Raw genomic sequence first — 22052 nt, 5'->3', positions numbered from 1 at the left:
ACTTGATTCTGTGCTGAAGGCATGGCAAGGGGCTCATTCAGGGTGGGGAGCTCCTGTGCACAGAAACGGCCTGTAACCTTCCGCAACACAGATTTTTGTACTGTCAGATTGTCCAAGGGCGACTGGAAGTCTTTTGGGGTTGTGCAATAAGCAGTCATGAGGACGAGTGGGTCGGCTTTTGCCCGAAGGAACTGCTGGCCAAAGAGCCTTTGAGGAACATATTCTTAGGCTGCTATCTTTATCATCCAATAATGAGTGAGGGTAACATCACACAGTGTTATTTACACATCTCCACAGATAGCAGTCCAGAGAGAGAACAGGAGCTGGCATTTTGGGACATATGTTTTATGCCTGCCAACAATCACGCAGGCTTCTCTTCCTTGCATTCATGCCCGGTGAAAGGCAGACTAGAATTACTGCAATGAGGGACAATTTGGCTGTACACACAAAGCTCCAGTTGAGTGCTTTCACTGACTATTTGGAGCCAGTTCTAGTGGTCAGCCTGCGGTTTCATGCAGCAGCTCACAGTCTATCGACAGCAGGACTCCAGCATTGTTGAATTACATTCAGGAATGAGCTACATAATCAAAAGCGAGAGCCGCTTACAGTAGAAGAAGACACGGCTACGTGCATAGAGGAAGAATTTGTTAGACGCATGTGAGAGTTGAGGGTTCACGTGTAACATGCAAATCACCCGAGCCTTCAAAATGTTACTTCTGAGTTTCCCACAAAATGGCTGCAGTGTGTAAATGTGGCAGCAAGCAACGGAGCAGTGAGCCTCGAGAATGGACTCGCTGTGTGCAGAGTGTTTGTGGACTGTGGCTGAGCTGATGGACACAACCCAGGAACGGGCCTGGAATCAATTTAGTGCGTCCAAAAGTGCCTGTGAATGTAAATAAAGCTCTTGAGCAAACAAACGCTTTTTGGAAAGGCACACACAAACAGAAAAATGCATAAAGCCTACAAAATGAATCGAGTGCTGGTGGGCCCCCTTCATGAAAATGATGAGAATCCAGTCAGATCTGTGCTTGTTTCCACAGAAATTAAAACCAGGGCTCCTCTTCCGGCCTTTGAATAATCTTAAGGATTTTATCCCTGGAATTAGTTGAGAAGGCGGCATGGCAGAAGACCAGCAAGGGTCCAATAAGAGGGTAACTTCCTCCCTCTGTTCCTCTCCTCACTTTTCTCCCATCTCCTTTCAAAACAGCACACACACTAGTCCACACATAGCCGGGGACACACTAGATCCAGTAAGAACCAGAGAGCACCATTGCAGCCAGCCAAGCCTATTTACACAGATGGTGGCAAACGTCATCATTTTTGTGTGGGGCGTGGAGGAGCTGAGGAAGGAGCAGGATTGGCTGACTTTACAAAGGTTGTTTATGAGCTTAAAAATGGATGGTGGCTTAGAACATTGGGCAGAGGGTGAATATGGAAGCTGGTTTCACGTTATGACCTTGCCTAGACCAAGCACGCATCAACCTCTTCACATCGCCACTGCCCTCCGGAGATATACAGTATTTTCACTTTGAAAAACGGTCACAAATCATTATAAACACAAAATACAAAGTGGTTTTGCACTTAGACCTCTTATTGCGTACTGGGATAAAAAAAATTGTAACTAGTAATAGTAATTTCTAAGAAAATAGAGACTGAATTCTGAGAGAAACCAGTGGAAATGGACTATGACATTGGTTAATGCATCACATCATATCATAGTAATCTCGAGATATTAGATGCTCAATGTCGTTACTTTCTTGTCCATTATCTTGTCTTGATTTTCTTTCTTTCTTACAGAAAACAAATCCAATATTTTTGCAAATGTTAAGTGGGCTGAGAAATGCCCACCCAGATTAGTTAGATGTCACTCAATCATTTTTTATTTTTTTATTTCGTTTTTCTACAACATTCAAAAGAACAACTGGCCTCAACAAGGCCCGTCGCTAAATTTGTGATTCCAGAGATTGATTTTTCTTTTTCTTTTTCTTTTTTTTACATTTGAATGGCAATCAACGAAAATGTGTGAGGTGCATCTGCAGAATTTGTCATTGGTTATTAAAGACTGTTGATAAGTGCTTTAATTAAAAAAAATATATATTTACAATGTTACCTAAGAAATGTTTATTAATTAATGAATTAATATATTTAATTGTATACAATTTAAAACAGCTCCCAAATGTCTATAAAATAATTGTAAAGAAAATGTTTGGGTTGACTTCACCTTTAGATTCTAACACTGTTAGCTAACGCTAATATTTGCAACCTACAAAACTCTGCGCAGCTCTCCTTACATTTTGGATTTGACATATTGTTCCAGATAGTGAAGCTGACATTTGTAATTGGCGGATCTTCGCCCAGCCTAGCCGCCGAGTCATGGGTGGACGGTGTGGTGTGGGGATGGTATTTTGTAAATTAGTGTGGCATAATTAAATTCAAAACAGGCAGTTCACAAAATATTTATTTAGTTATCTAATTTCATGATCGATGGGTAGGTAGGTACTCCAAAGAATTGAGTATTTAAGCATTTCAAAAGTCGTTTTTACACAAAATACGCCCTACACACTGCCTGTAGACGATACGTCTAACTCGTCTCCTTCTGTGTCACGCTAACGTCTGGCACGTGGTCGGCGCATGGCCGCCGCATGTAGAAAACCTTGTACTTGGAAGCATGTTCATGTGCAATAGCTTACATAATCAACTCTAGGAAATAATAAAGAACTTAAAGTACACAGCAAATATAGTGGCTACAGCATGAGCCTCCAGCGTTACCAAGACTGTCTGGATTATGGCGGCTTTGATGAAAACATGTGGTAAACACTACTGTGGAGGAGCGGCGCCGTGTGACTCACCTATCAGGTGCCGAGAGTCAAGGGTCACAGCTGCAGCTAATTTACATGCCAGGTTCTCGCACTGGCAGCATGTACGGGTGTTAATTCGACCCACATCCAGAGTACACAATGTTTAGGTTTCCCAGTGTATCGACCTACAGTTATCAAAGCTGCTTTTTTTGTCTCATTCTTTTCTTCACCTGCATTCTTTCACCACCTTTCTCTTTCTTTTACACAAAGACAGACATTAGGAGAGAGAGAATCCGAGGCTCCCATGATCAGTCATGTGTTTGACGTGATGGCACTATTTCTACTCTGTATTTTTCTAACTCACAGTTTTAATAAAATGCTCTGGAGTTTCCAGAAGAAAAGCTTCCCTTTGGGGTACTTAAAGCGACCAAGCGTCTGAATGCACGTTTTTTTTTTTACAAGAGGCCTATTCACACGGCTCCTGCCGACAACGGTGAGTTACAACGCTTGTCCAGCCAGGCAAAAAAATAAAATAAAAATGCCAATGCCCGGACTTGCTTGGCTTTTAGACAATCAACTCTTAAAACTCTTACAAGTGCATTTAAAAAACTGTTTTTAGTAGATTTGACGTTGATATGCACCAAACATTGTTCGCATCACCTTGACAGTCTAAGTATAAACGCAGGAATGTTTTAATCTGCAATGTCATGACTTAAGCCTTGTGACAGTTTGAGTATGTTCCCGCAATATTATGCCTTCATTGTGGTAACATTTTATTTGCAGATGTACCTTTTGCAATACTTTATTCTCCTAATATCATTATTTTTGCTCTTTTCAGAATGGCCCTAATATTGCGTTACCTTAAAATAAAATAAAAAATAAAATTACCTTTTTTTGGGAACAATCCTAATTTGTACTCACTTTACTTTAGGCCTAATATTTGACTTGACTTTTGCTTTATACTGACTGGTGTAGTGGACTACTTTTTTTTTGCTGTCTTACCAAAGAAAGTAGCAGTGCAGAAAAAGCAGCCAAACAATTTGTCAGAGAGGCCGAGCAGTTTGAGGCCAGTTGTGAATTTGTGAAAGCATAAAAACGCAAGTGAGCCTTTAAGATGGAGTCAAAATCCAGCCGTTTCTATCCATCTCAGGGAGTCATTTGCCATTTACTGTTGACTGAAGATGACATCACACTTGCTCAGGGCTCAGGCAACAACCAATCACAGCACACCTGTTTTCTGAAGCTGAGCTGTGATTGGTTGTCACCTGAGATCTGAGCAACTGTGATGTCATTTTCAGTCGACAGCAAGTGGCAAAATGGCCGCCTGCTGATACTGATCGAAAACGGCTGGATTTTGCTGCATAACTCATATTCCAAAAATTTAATATTAATTAGAATGTCATGTTTACACTAGAAAGTCAAAATCTGATTACGAGACCATGTTTTGTAACACTGTGACAAATGTGAAGAAATGCTCAAAAAGATCCATCCATACACTTCTGTATCGTTTGTTCTCAATAGGGTGTCGTGAAACTGGACCCTACCGCAGCTGACTTTAGACGATAAATATGGGGTATACCCTCAACTGTGAGGCGGACATGAGCAACTATTTCCCCATGCTGCCACTCAGGGAGAGTTTAAAAATGTTTTTGTCCTCAAACGATTTAGCAGTTCTGCAGCACAAATCAAAGCAGATGACACATCATCAGAGGTCACAGTAAAGACTGATTTGTGCTGGGCTGTTGGTGGCGGGACGGGGGGCTGGGCGGGGACCGGGGGTTGTCCCTGTCCTGGAATAGCTCTCCTAGCCTGGAATGTTCTGAGCAATGTTAGTCAAGAGGAATGATTGGTCAGGAGGGGAACAGTGTGTGTGCATGTGCGTAACAAAGGTAATCAGTCAGTTATGGAATCTGTGTTGAGAGCGAGTGAGGACAGATCAATCATTACGCACGTTTGGGAACATCCTCTTGTGTGTTTGGAGGTTGACAACCAAGCTGTATGGGAATCTCAGCCCCGCGTCGGACCTTTCAGCACCTTATTGTTGTGGCTTCTGTCACCTTTACGTTTGCGTGTTTGTCTGCGTGATGTGTTGCATCGTCATTGCCCTCCTGGCTTTGTGAAAGCAGATCTGGCTCGTCCATCTAACAGCCCCACAGCTCAGACATCGAGCCCATTAGGCCTCATGCTCTGTAGGTTGACCTTTGAACCCCAATCCCCCAATCCAGTATTTGACCAAAACAGGCTGAGAGGCCATGCAAGGTCAGCGTTTTGCTGGGTCATTACAGGCTATCAGCCGCTATCTGCGTTTCTTCCAATGAGCAGGGACTTTCCAAGGTCTGCAAACATTTGTGGCTTACATGCACAGGGGCCTAAAGAGCATGAGGATGGTCACAAAACTCAAGCAAAATCTAAATCTGGGGACAAACGTACTGATGTTTATAGTATGTCTTAAGATGACAAATACTGCACACAACACGGGTAACCACTTCTCCATCGACATTCCTGAGTCTCTGACTGAGTAGCAGCAGTAGAAGAAATTGAGAAATGTAGCTAGGCTAACTGTTAAGTTAACGACTGACTTGTGAGGCACCTCAAAGGAACACTCAACACAATCAGCTGCCCCTTATTTTTGGCAACAGGGCAAAGTTCAGAGTTGGGCGCATCAATTTTTTTGAGCGTTTGTCACTTGGCAACCGTCAACAGCCGAGATACCCTTCCGTCATCGTCAATCTGTCAATATTTCAAGCCGAACTGAACTGTAATCGCCATTTCGTCAACGTTATTTTAACCGGGCTTCCGTTATCGCTAAATTACAGCCGCTATTTTAGGACCAACAGTAAATTTCATGGGTACAGTCCATCAATCGTCAGTCCGTCAACATTATTTTAATTTTAACCATGCATTGTTCATGCTACATTACATTTTGTCGCCACTATTTTCTGCTTGACATTGTATGTTATATTATTATTCTTTCCCTCACAAATGTCACCACATATAGTATGTGCAAATTGTGCACACGGTTGTAAAGTATCAGGAATACTGACGTGCATGGCCACCAGACTCTGTACCTTTTTGTGACACCTTAGCTGTTCAATAACCTGCCTGACATAAAATAGCGCACCGAAGGACCCCTTAGTTGTCTAAGAATGTGCCTGATGTAAAATAAACAAACTGAGCACTAAATTAAGCTCTACAAAACGAACAGCTATCAGTATTGGCACAGGGCCAGAGGAGAGAAGGCTTGGAGAATGGTGTGCAACAATATTACAATACTTGCAGAGGTGGACATTCCGTAAATATTGACAGATTGACGAATGACGGAACATTGACGGATGCCCACTTCGATTGACGGAAACACTGACGGATGCTCATTTTGCTGACAAATGACGGATTGACGGTTCAGCTTGAAATATTGATGGATTGGTGATAACGGATACTCAAAATTCATTGACGCGCCCACCTTTGCTAGTTAGCGTAGCTGGATAACTGTATATTTACTTGTTTACTGAAGAAGAAAATGAGTGGCTTGGCCGCAGTCCAAGGAAAGAAGTGGAATTACTCTTCATTGCATCAGCCAAGTAGGCTACAGTAAGTGTTTCCGTTATTCGTCAGCAAAACGGGCACCCGTCGTTGACACACTGAGAAAGTCCGTACTGACTCGGTTATTGATGATTACATCAACGGGTGAAAACCCGTTTGCAATGCCTACGTCAATTTTTTTAAGTTTCCAGTTTTTCGCTAATCAGTCAACGAGCCATTGGAGGATCAATATTGATGGAATTTCCTCCTCTGGCTATCTTTAGATTACTTCAAGATTTTCTACCGCTGCGTTTCACATCATAATCAGAGAGTCGGTATTATCCTCACACATAAAAAGTTGCAATCGAAAATACTGAACAGGTTTAACGTTAAACATTTTGCCGGCCAACCCTTTTCCGAGCAGATCGGAGAAAATCACTCTTAACACGTCCCACAGCACAGGATAATCTTTCAGAGACTTGCTGATTGTAAGGGAGGGAAAATGTTCAAATTGTGCCCGATTATTATTATGGCTTAACCTGCCAATCAGATGAAAGAAAATGGAAGGTAATCTTAAATGGAGCATTGCTTATATAAGACCTTTATTCTCCCGCTGTGAAAACCTTCTGCAGCTTGTAAGGAAATAAGAGACAGTTTGATGTGTATGGAAGTGAGACAGTAGAGTCCAGAAGTGAGGGCATGAGGCTCTCACGGCCAAGCCTGCTGGAAGTGATGGCCCTGCAGGATTCCTGTGTTAACCTCTGCTTCTTACTTTCGCTCGCTGCCCAGAAAACCCAAATCTTTGCCACAACATCCCCAACAGGAGGACTACTCCCTTGGCCTTGTTTGCTCAGCTGCACTGGCTTTGTGTCGACGTATTGAGCTCCCTTGTTCCTGCTCCCCGGCAGTTTTCTCTCTCATTTTCTGTTTGGTTTCTTTTCTCCAAGCAGTTTGTAGCCTCAGTTGTTCTTTGTTTGGTCTAAGGAGAGCCTGTCTGACCATTTTAACTGACAGCAACGAGGTCAAGAGGTTGAGTCGAGGCGGCTACCTGAGGAAGTCTCGCGCCCACCACCTCATAGTGTCAAGTTGGTGTCAAGATGTACACTAGTCATGTAAACACCTCTGCTTGTGTTTGGACTCTGCTCACTTTGACTCTGCAGTGGGAACCTTGAGGTGCACTTAACAGTCTTATAGACAATAGCTCGAGTTTGGTTAACCAACAACTACTTAATAGCCTGTGACCAAAATGTTTTCACAGACTGTCTCATAAATTCAAGTGAAGGTCTCTTTAATTGAGAATTAACCATTACAGTCGGCTCTTTTGAATAACCAACCTTCCATGTCAGAAGACAGATGGCTGTTGTGTGAGTAGGCAAGGCAGCCATGTCAGAGAGGGCGATACTGCCCGTGTCTTATCTTATCTTATCTTAGCTTAGGCTCACAAAGGTTTCACCAAACAACATCAGAACTAGTGAAATCCGCAATAACAGCTCAGCAGAACACTGTGAAACCAATCTACGGCCGCCAGTTTATGTTGCTACTGCTTGGATCCAGCGCTTTCAGGTCAGTAAACACTGAAGCGCTAACTGCTATATTGGCCCAGCAGCTCACTAGCACAGGGGGCTCCAAGAGCATCGGCACCATCAGTGCAAGTCCTACGCAGTCTAACTACAGCATGCATGGGTACTTTTGTCCTTTTTGGTTGTGTGTCCTGATTATGACAATGACACACAGGTGAACAATCATCCTTGACCAATACCAGAGGTTGTTTACGTCACCCATATGGTATTGGGACTGCACACTTGAAGCTCGGCTGACCAAGTAGAAACAGTACCTCATTGTACCTAATGTTACCTGCTTTTGTACAGCTGTGGTAAGTCGAGCAGGTACCTTGCAATGGGCAAAGGGGTCATAAATGAATGAATGCATCTAACCTGCAAAGACGCGTAACCGTTTGCGTCGTGGTGGTGGTCCTAGGCCAGACACACCAGTGCACTCGTCTTCATCATCACAGTCGCCGCTTTGAAATCCTTCTTCGCCTTCATCGCTCCCACCTGCACGCGTCCGGGCCCTCCAGCGCTTTTCGGATACTGTTACATGCCGCAGCAACTGTGGGAGAAACAGGAAGTGGTGAAACCAATCAATAAAGACAGAGTATGTTTACATGCAGGAAATAACCCTTTTAAAACACGAATACTGGCAATATTCTCTTTTTGTGAGGCCATGTAAACGTGCGCAAAAACTCGAATAATACCTCGATTGAATGATACGTTTGCCTCCTTCTTCTTCTTCTTATTTCTGTTCTATTCTATCTTGGTCTTTATAGTACAGGAACAACTCGTATTGTATGTAAACGAGCCTCACTTAAATACAGTGATTTCTCTGTGTCATTTTCACATTTTCTGTCGCTACGGCAAAAATGCCACAGTATGTATCTATACACACGTATACGGGTATATAAGTCCATGCTTTTGGCACGCAACCCACCGGAAATGTTCAAATAGAAGTAAACAAACATGATGACGCAGCAAAAAAATACAAACATTTTTAGAATGAAGAGGAAACCGACTACTTTATTTGGCATGGTGAGTGACATGAATATAATGTCTTCTTCTCCTCTTCTATTTGCATAACGACCTTCATGTGTCATGCTTTCGAACGGGTTTTTCAATTGAGCACAATGACCATGTATACAGGAGTAGCTCTGTTTGATCAGGCTATCCCAAATGTTTCAGAAACCGGAATTTTGACCTTAATCCGTATATTGACTGCATATAAACATAGTCAGTAAAATGCATGAAGCTCATTTAAAGTAGCACAGAGGACTTTTTAGTTTTCATTGATTGTAGCGGCACCATATGGACAAAAGCGGTAGTGTTTTGCCTTGAATGAAGACCGTATTTCCCATGAGGATCAGCGCATTGCGTTGCGTGTTGCGGCCAACTATCAAGCTGATGGCTATTTATTGCTACCACTCAAATTTACAATAGCTAACTAATGAGCATGGAAAGCTACCTACTATTCCAGCAGGAAAGAGGCGAGCCCCCCGCAAGGGCAGCCTCGTCTTTGACCTCACACCAGCGAGTAAAAGCGGGGCCAATATTAATCTTGTACTATGCTTTCATCTAGGTAAGCTGCCTTTTTATTTATGTATGCATTTATTTATTTATTGTTTCTGACAAAAATCTTTGTTTCTTGCGTTGTTTTGCAGCTTCTCCATGACAACAGTAATCGTGCGTAGATGGTGGACGTGACTTCCATCTTTGGAACGAATGGGGAAATGGGAAAGTGACGAATGCCGTGAAGCAGTCTGCACATTTGTCATTTTTTTTTCTGTGGCAGCGTACATACTACCCCTCCTCAGAGTTGTTTAATGCAAGTAAAAACGATACAGACCCCCTCAGGCCATGGCAAAGGTTTCATTGATCTAGCTATAAGTCAATGTTTCATCAGCAGAGAGTAGTCATGAAAATATTAATTGAAAGGTTAAAAGTTAATGAGTGGGGCATTAAGAAGTGACTAGAATGAGTCACCTTACCAAAAAACAAATCCAGAACATACTGACTGTGAGGCAGACAAGCCTCCACGTGCTGCCTAATTATACTTACGAAGCATTAATATTGTTCCATTATTTATGTTAGTATATTCATTTTTGTCAAATGTGGTTCATTCACAGGTCTGTGTCAGCGCTGTGTAATTTATTAAAAGAAAAATAAGCAGTGGAGCGCACATATTTGTAAACAATGTCGTGTGTGGTTGTCTTGAGGCGGCAGGGATAAAATACCACAAAATGAGAAATTTAATGAGATGGACAGAGACTGTTTGTTGTTAGTTAATCGATCAAGGGTTGGACTTGAAATGGACTTCTTTGTTCTACATGAATCTTGGTTCTTCATTGACCAAGATATTTAACTTTGTGGGAACTATGTGCAAAAAGACCCATTTCTGTACCAGCATGACTGTGTCCCAGTGCACAGTACAAGGTCCATAAAGCCATGGTTGAATGAGTTTCCAAGTGCATATTAACTCATTCACTGCCATTGACGACTATGGACGTCAAAAATGTATGTGAACTATTTCTATTCGTTTAACATTTTTTCCCCATTTCATTTAATTTTTTCTGAATTTTTTTTACAACAGATGTAAAATTTGTGATTAATCGTGAGTCAACTATTGAAGTCATGCGATTAATTATGATTAAAAATGTCAATCGTCTGATGCCCCTTTTTTAAATTAAAGGCATCAGGCGATTACATTTTTTAATTGTAACTAATCACATGACTTCACTAGTTAACTCACGATTAATCACAAATTTTATATCTGTTCTAAATTTACAATAAAAAAGTCTAGGTTTGTTACTCTTGTTAGCAAAAGTGAAAAAAAATGTTAAACTGAATTTTTGACGTCTATAGCCGTCAATGGCAGTGAATGAGTTCACCATTCAGTACACCATATATGAAAAGGGACATGGAGGAGAAATCAAAATGAATCTGTATTGTACATGAGAGTATTCTGTTAATAACCTGTGGCCATGATCTGTCTAATCTCATTTGACACATCTGTTAATTTGTTACAGCAGATTCTTAGCACAAGTTGGCCTCTTGGCTGAATAGCAACTTAACTCTAATACTTGCCAAGAAATTTACAGAAGCTCTTAATGCGCTATGCAGAACATAACGGAAGTATTTGACTGAGCACTGTGGCAATCTAATCTCAGAAATAAAAGCAGAATTGTGCAAATCTATTGCAGTGTGTAATTATGTTATTAAAATCATGTGAAACTTTACAACTTGAAAGAGGAAACGTTCTAACGATGCATTACTAAACGAGAAGTGAAGGGGGGAAAAGTTCATTCTTGTACCTACTGCTGAAAAACATGTGAGTGAGCGCGGAGATGACCTGGCCTGTCGCTCTCTGACCATCTTTCAGCCTCCTAAACATCGCACATGATTGAGAGTCCTGCCAAGCTAACAGATGTGCTAAATTCCAACTGCCTGCCCTGCGAGTCCTCCTTTCATCTCACCGCTGCGCCTCCTTGTACGCTTTTTATTGAGTTCCTTCCTATCTGCACACGTCAGCGTGCATGTTGTGTTGTTGTTTTCGTTCTTTGGGCTTTCTTTGGGAGAAAATTGAGCTCATATGTTCTGTGTCTCCGGTCAGCTGTGTTTGGACTTTGTGTGCATGTTTTAAGCAAGAGAGAGAGAGAGAGAGACAGCTGAAGTATAAAACTAATCACAAAATGATGTCAGAGGACAAACAAACCTGTTGTGTTGTCTTCCTTGCCATACAAACTAGTCAATCTGGGTTTTACAAGTGATATCAACTCTAGAATTCCCACAGAGGAAACACACTATATCCACTATATGTCTGTCCAAACAAACGTCACTTAATTTCCGAACTGTACACTATAAAAGAGCAAACATTTGTAAAAGGCGAGCCAGATAGACATTAAAATGGACAAACAGTCTACCGCAGGCCGAATGGATAATACATACGTGAGACAACAGGTGTCACTTGGGAACAAATTCTCTCAATGATGAGTGGGAGTTAAATGTACTAAACTGACTTCTTTAAGGCAGAACAATGTTTGTGCACTTTGGCCAGAGTTCTCCATAGATTTACTAACTTGAAGAAATTCCTTCTCATCGTTCCTAGCAACCCATTTGGACTTTGTGAGGGGGTCTTGTCGCCCATCTAAGGCAAACAAACACTTGCAAAGTAGCACAATGATCAAATGGTTCAGGGTATGTTAGGGGGGGATATTTTTTTTTTTTAATAAACCCCGCAAGAAAAGCAAAACTGACTCAGTGTAAAAATTGTGCAATTACCACCTGCAGGCATACACACCTCAACACAAATATTGAAACTGACAATCGAAAATATACTCACGAACTCAATGAGTTTTTTTCTCATCACAATCTAACACGCTGAATTTTTCTGACAGTGTCAATACAAATGAGCATTATCTTGGTGAAGACAAAATTGTTGATTGAAATGTTCACACATTTGCATGGTTGAGGACCCGAGTGCAGGCAAGGCCAGCAAGCAGGCGGAATCTCAAAAACATTTATTCACAAAAGACAAAAAGGCAAAAGAGGTGCATGGAATCAGAAATAGCAAATAAACACAGACAACAGGATCGATGGGAGAGGATGTAGAAATAATATTTTGGGAAAATGAGGCGAGCCTTTTTGATTCGATGTCACGTCATTGGCGTGCGTAATAAATGAACCGTCTGCGTGACTAAATTACTAAAAAACAAACAGATTTGGGTCACATTTGCTTGCATTGTGAACGTAGCCTAGAGTGATAGCTTTTAATTAGGGGTGTAAGGCGATTACATTTTTTAATCGTAATTAATCACATGACTTCAATAGTTAACTCATGATTAATCGCACATTTTATATGTATTATATATTTTATATATATAAGTTTTTATCTTCTTGTTAACATAAAAGTGGGGAAAATAGTCAAACTAATAGTAATATGGCTGTACCTTATAGTCAGTCGTTTTCCGCTGGAGTTATAAACATTCTCAATGTTCAAATTTAAATTAATTCCAAATTAACACACTAATTTTGCCACCCCTACTTTTAATGCTTTTATGGTATGTCGTAATTTTCTGTCTTATTTGCAAATGTTACAGTACATTGTGAATACTGCACTGAAGCTTGATTGGGGAAAAAAAATTCGCAAAATTGAATTGAAATTGCCATATGTCCGAAAAATCACAACGGCAATTCAAGTTTTTCCTGAAATCGTTCAGAACGTGGGTAGCAAAACACAGCGATATCATTTCAAGTCTAATTTCAGTCCTGCACAAGGAGAGTAACGTCATTATCACGCAAGACACAATATAAATACCACCAGAGAGGCACAGTAGCTGAGAATGAAGATGTTTTTTCAGGAATTATAAAAAGAAGTGGGCAGCATAATTATAGCAGTGGTCGAATCGAGCAGTAGCCCTGCGCGGTGCCCTTTTCCGCGAAGGGGTGGGCCTCTGGGCCTCTGCGGCAGGGCGCGGTGGCTTTTCCCCACCGGCTGCTCGCAGGGACGACTGGATTGTATGTTTGTGTCACAAGTGACGCGGCTCTTTTGGCATGGCTTGAACCATGATCCGAACGGAGCCTCCAGATTCACCACTAAACAGAAAAACCTCAAGTTGCTTCACCGGGAAGTTTTGTGGAATTAAATAAGACAAAAACCCAAAGCAAAAAGCAGCACGGGACAAATAAAAGAGACATTTTGAAGAACTGCTCAGTATGTTTCCCATTAAGGCTTTCATTTTCTGCACTAGGAGCTGGCAGCATGAATTGAACACAGCGACGAGCCTCCGACTGATTGTGGGTTCATCTCCCACAAGCTCAAATCACACCAAGGAAATGCTCACTTTACAGCGGCTGCACACAAAGTTGTGTGGAATTAAGCTGAATGCGGGCCAGCTCAGACAGAAACACAGAAACCACAAGGCTGTCGCAGCCTCCCACACAGGACATGAACTCCACACAGGGTCACTGGTGGACACAACAGCTGCAACGGAGCCACAGTGGACCTGCACTGATACAAATAAACCTGCTCTCACTGCTGGAGTTTTGTCATTCATAATGATGTGTGAAAAAAGGAAGGACAAAGGCAGAACAGAAACATGTCTCATCTTGCGGACGTCTATAGAGAATGAATGCACACTGTTGCATGTGACAGACAAGAAATGAAGACAGAACATGTTAGAAAAAAGGGTCTCCTTGTCAGGTCCTGTGTTATGTTCCTCTCAATGTAGAGGACACGTCTGGACAAGACGCTTATGACTCGGCCCAGACGGAATCTGCTGCTCACAAAGTTTCTATCAATGCCTCAACACATCTTGTCTACAAATCTAATCTACACAATTTGGGGCCCGAGTTCCCCAAGAGACGACTGCTTTCCATGCAGATCTATTTTTGTTTCACCATATTAGTTTGACCTTTTCCAGAGAGAAGGGCTTAAAATGAGCAATTACATCCCAAAATGTCAAAATATTGTCTTGAAATGAGTATGAAGGAGTAGAGTGAATTTGGCCGTACATCAGAGAACAACATTAGAATATTTCTTCATTGAGACTTAATGAAATCTATAATCTTGGTCGAAACATCTTTTGAAGTCACACTTCACTCACAGAACATTTTCAAGCCTAATTAAAGATTTATGTAAAAAATTTTACATAACAAATTCCCATTTACTTTTTTTTTTTTAAGAACATTTTAACACAAACCTACCAAATAAACCTTAAATGATACATATTCATTAGTCTAATAAAGCCGATTTACTTGAAATGCATAATCCTGAGGTTTATGTATTTAGTAAAGTATAATTACTTTTTAAATTTTTTTAAATCATTTTTTAAATTTTTGGGATGTCTGCATTCAGTTTCATCCCAAAAACATAAAAATGTAAATAAATGGGGGGGGGGGGGGGGGGTGGAAATTAGTGTTTTTCACATAGCAGCGACGATATGGTATTTATCGGGTATAGGTAACCTGATTATTATGCAATTCAAACAATATACGTTATGTATTTTAAATAAATACTCATTATTATTCATTTAGAGTAATTATACTATATTAATACTAAATACATAAATCTGAGGATTATACATTTCAAATAAATAGGCTTTATTAGACTAATGAATATGTATTATATAAGGTTTATTTGGTAGGTTTGTGCTAAAATTATCTAAAAAAAATAAAATAAAAAAAAGTAATTGAGAATTTGTCATGTAAAAAAATAACATAAATCTTAAATTATGCTTGAAATAGTTCTGAGTGTAGTATGCATTTCACAAGCAGTCATAATTGAGACATATTAACACTTTTGACCTTTTTTTTTATAATGTAACTTTTTCTGGTGTGTTGCATAAGTTAGTACAAGGTTATCTCTTGACGCGGTAGTGGAGCATTCGGGGCCATTAAAAAGTATTTTCCTTTACACATAAAACAGCCCAACTAAAGAAAATAAACAAAGATTTGTAAGACCGATTGGTCAGTTGTGGACCTCCAAGACAAACAAACACCTGAAATGCACCACGATGACGAAATGGCTCATGGAATTTTAGAAAAATAACATGAAAAACGAGAACACCAAAAGTAATTGTGGCCCTGTGTGGAGTGGAGTTTGTGCAAACACAGCCATGTGTAACTTACCACCTGCCAGCACACACACCTCAGCACATAAACATTCAAACTGCCATCGTTACTGACTCATCAGACCTTTCATTAGGTACACCCGCACAAGCTAATGAATAAAGCTCCCTCAGCTCAGCTAAACAGTGGGAGAGAAAGTACATTATTTATCCACAACACTAAAATAGCAAAGCTATGGATCTTTTCACTGTGATGTCATCATGTCCATCGAGGGATACTGCACTTTGTTTCTCCCGATCACTTTATTGACCAACTTTTATGAAACAGATACAGGCAGAGAGAAGCAAAGTGGTGAGCATAAATGTGCAGACGCTTTCGCAGCAAGCTGTCAACACGCCAAGCCCTTTTGTCATATGAAATATTGAATTAAAACCAAACTACCACATTACATCAGTGTAACAATATGTCAAAAACCAGCTTAGCTTGGAACAAAGTCCAAGTCCCATTGACTCACATGGAGAGAGCGTGGTTGGTCTTGTCCGTCTCTAACGACATAGTTTAAAAGAAGAAGTTAAAAGTAGCTTTACGTAAACAGTCCCTCGATGTCCAGAAAGAGAAAATAAATGGACCACTTAAACATATACTTAGAGAAATCCGTTGCGTAGTTAGTTACTAAACGTAATCCTGCTATAAATATGGTTTTAGGGGTCAGATCTGTTCAGTGTCATATTGAAGGTTTTTGATTTGTTTATATGTAGGTCAGCAGGCTCTACAGTTTCAATTCTATAATTCCTGTTAAAACCATCCCTGTTGAGACCTTTAAATTTAAATCTAAATGTCGAGTAAGAAGCTGGTCATGTAACTTTGGAAAGAAACAGTATACACTTGTGCACCAAATGTTTCTCCTTTTTCCACTGGCATAGACAAAAATACATATAAATGAAGACTTAAGCACATACCATATGTGGTAAATCTTATTTTTTCAGGGGAGACAGACAACTAAACTCAGCTACACTGTGCTTGCATTTAAGCCCAGAATGAATATTTAACATGCTCATGTTACAGAATGTTTACTGTTTTAATGAGGACAGTAATGAAGTCTTTATGTTTAAACTTAAAAGACCCATTCCGAACAATTGCGTTTTCAGGGTCCACAAATTGTTTTGATGTAAACTGAGGGCCTAAACAACAGTTTGTAAATAAGTTAAGTTTAAATTTTGTCAGTCAAAAAAAAAGAAGCTGTCTATGCCCTTGATGCACACTTGTGTCACCTCTCCAGTCTCTACAAATGAAACCAGTTGCAAAGTCACTTTTGTAAAAAGTCACACTACTTATGTGATACTTTTGAGTTAATTTCATCAAAACAACAGCAGAATGCAAAACTATGACATTTGAGTTTTTATACATCTATGGCCTTTACCAAGACAACAATGGCAAAATAACGGAACACCAACAATTTCACACCTTAAGAAAAAAACACACTATCATATGTTGTATCATCAGGTGTCACCATGCAAGAGGGGCGTGCTAACCGCTACTCGCTTAACATGCACACACACTGACTGATATCTGACCAGTGTTTCTTCTACGTTCAATGGCATCTATTTTAATGCATCAACAGTCACTAAAGAGCCTGACAGTGCAGTCAGACAAGCAGGAACATGACACTTAATGAGAAACCCAAGTCACACAGAGGAGTAACACTGCCTGAGCGAACGGAAACGCAGATGACTATAAAATCATCATCAGAAAGCTTTTTAAAGGTGGTCTGCGGCATCTAAACCTAATCACCATGTGGTTTCAACACATTGTTAGAGACAATATAACAGAGATAATATCAGAAATCCGGGCTTCACCTTTTCATCCCAACACTATAATGTTGCAATTATAGAAACCATCAGCGCGATACAAAAGCCTAATATACTGTAATAGCACACAACTGTGCCATGTAAACCATTGAGCAATTCAGAATAACTATTTATCAAATAACATCCAACCACCCACTGTCCGTCCATCCATCTATCCATTCATTCACCGTCCATCCATCCATCCAACATCCATCATCATCCATCCATCCATCTACCGTCCGTCCATCCATCCAACCATCCATCCATCATTCACTATCCATCCAACCATCCCTCATCGTCATCCATCCATCCGTCCATCCATCTACCGTCCGTCCATCCATCCATCCAACCATCCATTTATCCATCCATCAATCCAACCATCCATCCAACGTCCATCCATCCATCCATTCGCCATCCATCCATCCACTGTCCATGCATCCAGCCATCTATCCATTCACCATCCATCCATCCAACCATCCATCCATCCATTCACTGTCAATCCGACCATCCCTCATCATTATCCATCCATCCATCCATCTATCCAGCCATCCACCGTCCATCCATTCAGCCATCCACCATCCGTCCATGATCAATCCATCCAACTATCCAACCATCCATCCACCTATCTGTCGATCCATCATCCATCCATCCATTGGCCATCCATGCATCATCCATCCATCCACCCACCGTCCATCCATCCATCCAATCATCCATCCATCCATCTAAACATCCATCCACCATCTGTCCATCCATCCATCCTACCATTCACCATCCATCCATCCATCCATTCGAACCGCCTTTCTTCACGTTTAAATAAAATACATCATACTTACCAGATGCTGATTATTAAAGGATTTTTGTGCAGTTTATCACTTTTTTTACTCTCGACTGCCACCTCTGGCCCAAAGCGTAACTGCAGCATCTGTGTCAGGCTCGTTCATGATGCGCGTGCAAGTACGTGCACAATCTTAAAGCAACAGCCACAGTTGACAAAGACATGACTTCAAATGAGGTAAGAAAAATTCCGCCCCTCCCCTTCCCAAAGAAACTGTGGAGTGTGATAGTCCGCACACTCTACTATAAAGAGAAGATAAAAGGTGCAGTCAGAGTCAAACAGTCAGGGCTCTTCGTACTCAACTGGTGGAGCAGCCATGATGTAGAAAAAGCCTTAATATTACCTTTTTAAACTGCACAGTGCACCTTTAAAAGTATGTATGTACAGATTGTCAGAATTTTTTGGGGGCTCAATTCATACCTTTAAGGGTCCAATGGCTTGTTACTGGGAAAATACCCTCAAGTGTACAACTATTGACTCAACTTGATGACAATTTGTACCATTTGTAGGCAAATATGTACCTTAGTGTACATATTTGTACCGTGTATTAACAAATCTGTGCCTAAGAGTACATATTTGCATACTGTACAAAGGGTACTGTCAAGCCCAGGGATGTGCAACATTCTAAAAATGATTCCTCTATCCCACCTGATCAGTTTGAAGCTGTAATCACAGTATTTATATCAAATTATAGCACTTGCACCTGTTCATCTACAATAGAAAAGAAAATTAAGAGACTGACGGGTCGGTCCTGACAATGTACAGAAGACAGAAGGTGAATGGTCTATTATGTGCGTACCAAGATCCAATACCAGATCATGAGCATTTTAACTTTGCATCAAGGGAAGTAACAGAGATTTTGCATTTCACACAAGTCACAATTTCAGTTTAACAATGGGCAACTTAAATTTAATGTGACAGTTAATGAAGGTACATATTTGAGATAAGGGTCATATAAAGGCACTTAAATGATAATGATTGGCAACCTAACGACGGGAAAAGTTCAGTATTGCATGCCGCAACGAATCATCGGAACCAAAGAGTGGCCAAAAAGTTCACAAATTTAACCCTTACATGCAAACAAACGGGTATAAAAATGGTCTCTTTGCCAGTTTGTGTACATTTTGATAGAGGTGACAAAATAAATGAACTTTCTATGCCTCAAATCCCAACATGCACAGCCAGGCAGACAGAAGTACATCCAGTATGACAGCCGGCACTTTCCACCCTCTGACTCATGGAAAGCTCCTATGCGGAGCGCAGCAGTCCCACCTGCTGCTCGCGGCTCATTAATCAACTTTTATTCAATGTGAAATGTATAGCGGGAACAATCTCTCTCTCTCTCTCTCACACGCACACGCACACGCACACGCACACACAAACCAGGCCACCCCCACCCAAGCCCTGTCCTCCTGTAGCGTGTCCACGGCTCAGTATGTCACGCAACGGTCGCTCTGCCTCAGACTGTCAGACAGTTAACGCAGACAAGATTAATTTCCTGATGTTAATTCCAGTCGTAACACAAACACAGAGAAGAAAAGCAGCTCTGCGGTCGTTAAACTGGGTGCGGACCCACTCCACCTTTGTGACTAAGCCCACAACTTTATTTCCAGATTCCGCTAGCTGGACTGAAAACTGGAATTTATATTTCGCTGGCAGTCACTTTGTTTCTTGTTTCAATTATCTTTGGACAAAAAACTCTGAGCCGTTTACATATTTTAGGGCTATCGAATTAAATCAGTTGTTGCCATGCAATCCTTTGGAAGATTAAAATGCAACGATTTGTGTGTTTTTTCTAGCCAGACTCAGCTCAGAATGTACTGCCCTGTATTAAAAGTATCAGCTATAACAATAATTTTCAACTGTTCTGAGGTAATCCCCATGAAAATCTTGACTCGTTTCTGTGAATGTGACCAATTGTCTGCACGAAGTTGAACAGTTAAAAAAAAAAAAGACTCATTCCTGACCAGTCGGCTGGATGCGAAATCAGATTACTCTCCTCGGACAATCTCTTTTTGTCTGATGCTCATCTCCTTTGCACGTTATCACGGTGGTTCCCAGAGACATGTGTTGCTAAGAAAGCCTCCGTTTCCAGCAGATGGTCACTGCATGAGGATCCCATGATCACACCTAGCGGAAGCCGACAGACTCTTAGTTGGGGAAAATAACAAAATATGGACTCCCAACAGAGATGCAATAGAGTGCATATTAAAGGGTAAGTCAACCTTCAACATTTCTTGACAATAATATGTTATATGTGACCCTCACTCGACTAAACATGACATTCTGATTAATATAAAATTTGTGGAATTTAAGTTATGAAGCAAAATCCAGCCGTTTTTATCCATCTCAGGGGGTAGCCATTTTGCCACTTGCTGTGGACTAAAGATGACATCACAGTTGTACATGTACACAGATATTTTTAAAAACATACAGTATTCGGAAATGGGTGGATTTGCCCAAGTCTGGGTTGGTCCACAGTCCACACACTACATGAAAACAAGTTTCTTAATCACACATTTTGATCCCTGCCTTCTGTTTACATGGTGCCTAGAAGAAGACAACTTGACAATTGTCACTCGTCTCAATCTGTCATTTTATGAAGTGAAACATAAGCCGATAACACCATGATATGTTCTATTGTTAATTAACGGTTAATAATGCACACAAGATAATGTTGCACTTTTCAAGTGGCTCACAAACACAACACAAAAATGGATGACACATTTTTGAAAGTCTTTATCCTGGCCATAGTTTCCTCAAAATCTCACTTTTTGCGGACAAAAAAATACATTTGCACGTGAATGAGGTCAGTATGGGAACTTTGCACACACCTGTTGAGGTAGCAGTTGGCAGGTAGCATAGCACAGTGCATGTACAACTCCCCACAATGGGGTAACAAGTAAAATACATTTCTTTGCATAACACATTAATAGTCGACTATGCTCCGCTAATTATGAGCGACCGGTCTAAGCCAAAAATGCCATGGCCAATTTATTTTCCCCCAGTCCAGCCCTGGCAGACACACACACCGACAGACAGAGCTGCCACAACCTGAGGGGCAAAGTGGGGGCCGCTGAGATGAAAAGCCAAGAACCTTGAGGGGCAATGAAAAAAAGTTAAAGGAGTGCAAACACTCTGACAGGTCCAGAGAGGAGCCTCTCCTCTGCTGTGCCTGCCCCAAACAAAAGGCGGAGGAGGTCCGTGACCCTCACATGGAGACCCTGTGATGACCTAGCACAGACAGGAAACAGGAAGTGTGACCCCTGACCTCTTCGCAGGGGTAGAGATCCTGTTACACAGGAGCATGTGATTGTGGCCAGTGACAACAAGCTCAGGATGTCAGAAACTTCAGCAGGAAGAACTCAGCTGTTCATATCTTCATCAGTCCCTTGTCAAATTAATAAAGAGTGAGAAATGCACTAATAATGAATTAAGACCAAAAATTAAATTTTGTGGCAATGCAGGCGCCAGTTTTATGCCACATAAAGCAAAACAACTGTCATTCATCTAAAGTGCATTTTAAGATCAGTTTATTTGAAAATTGTGTTTTCCACTTCAAATCCGGTCTGCTTTTTGGTTGACAGCAAACTTCACTCCAACTGAAACAGAATCAGTTTTGCTAATTTTCACTTCACGCAGGTAAAATGTCAGCTGCTTGAGATAACTTAAGGTAAGAAGTCGACATGTCTTAATTTTAAGCGGGTAATGAGGTTTTAGAGGTTATTTATATTTGAATAATGATTAGTGATACAAAGCAGAAAATGGGGACTATGACCTCGAGTAGTTAGCAATGTTAGCATTACCAGGAAGCAAGAATATAGAGAGGGAAGGAAAAAGAAGAATAAGAAGGTGACTCGGTTGGGAAAAAAAATAATCAAACAATGCAAAAAGGGGAAAAAAACTAATGGAGGGAATGAAATCAATTCTATTTTCA

The 22052-nt window shown here is 40.9% G+C and overlaps 1 protein-coding gene across 1 annotated transcript in view; it reads right to left on the bottom strand.

Annotated features, from left to right (window-relative positions):
- The window catches only part of gpc3 (glypican 3), a 125530-nt gene that overhangs the window by 11662 nt on the left and 91816 nt on the right, over positions 1–22052 (bottom strand). Inside the window, exon 7 of the mRNA XM_086085799.1 lies at positions 8252–8426. Coding sequence (XP_085941925.1) covers positions 8252–8426 — 175 coding nt within the window. The remainder of the gene's footprint in view (positions 1–8251; positions 8427–22052) is intronic.

This window comes from Leptonotus elevatus, chromosome 9, assembly GCF_054856555.1.
Source record: "Leptonotus elevatus isolate MCC_2025b chromosome 9, RoL_Lele_1.0, whole genome shotgun sequence".
Taxonomy (NCBI): domain Eukaryota; kingdom Metazoa; phylum Chordata; class Actinopteri; order Syngnathiformes; family Syngnathidae; genus Leptonotus; species Leptonotus elevatus.
Note: the sequence above shows the minus strand (reverse complement) of the source record. Positions and strands in the feature narration are given on the sequence as shown.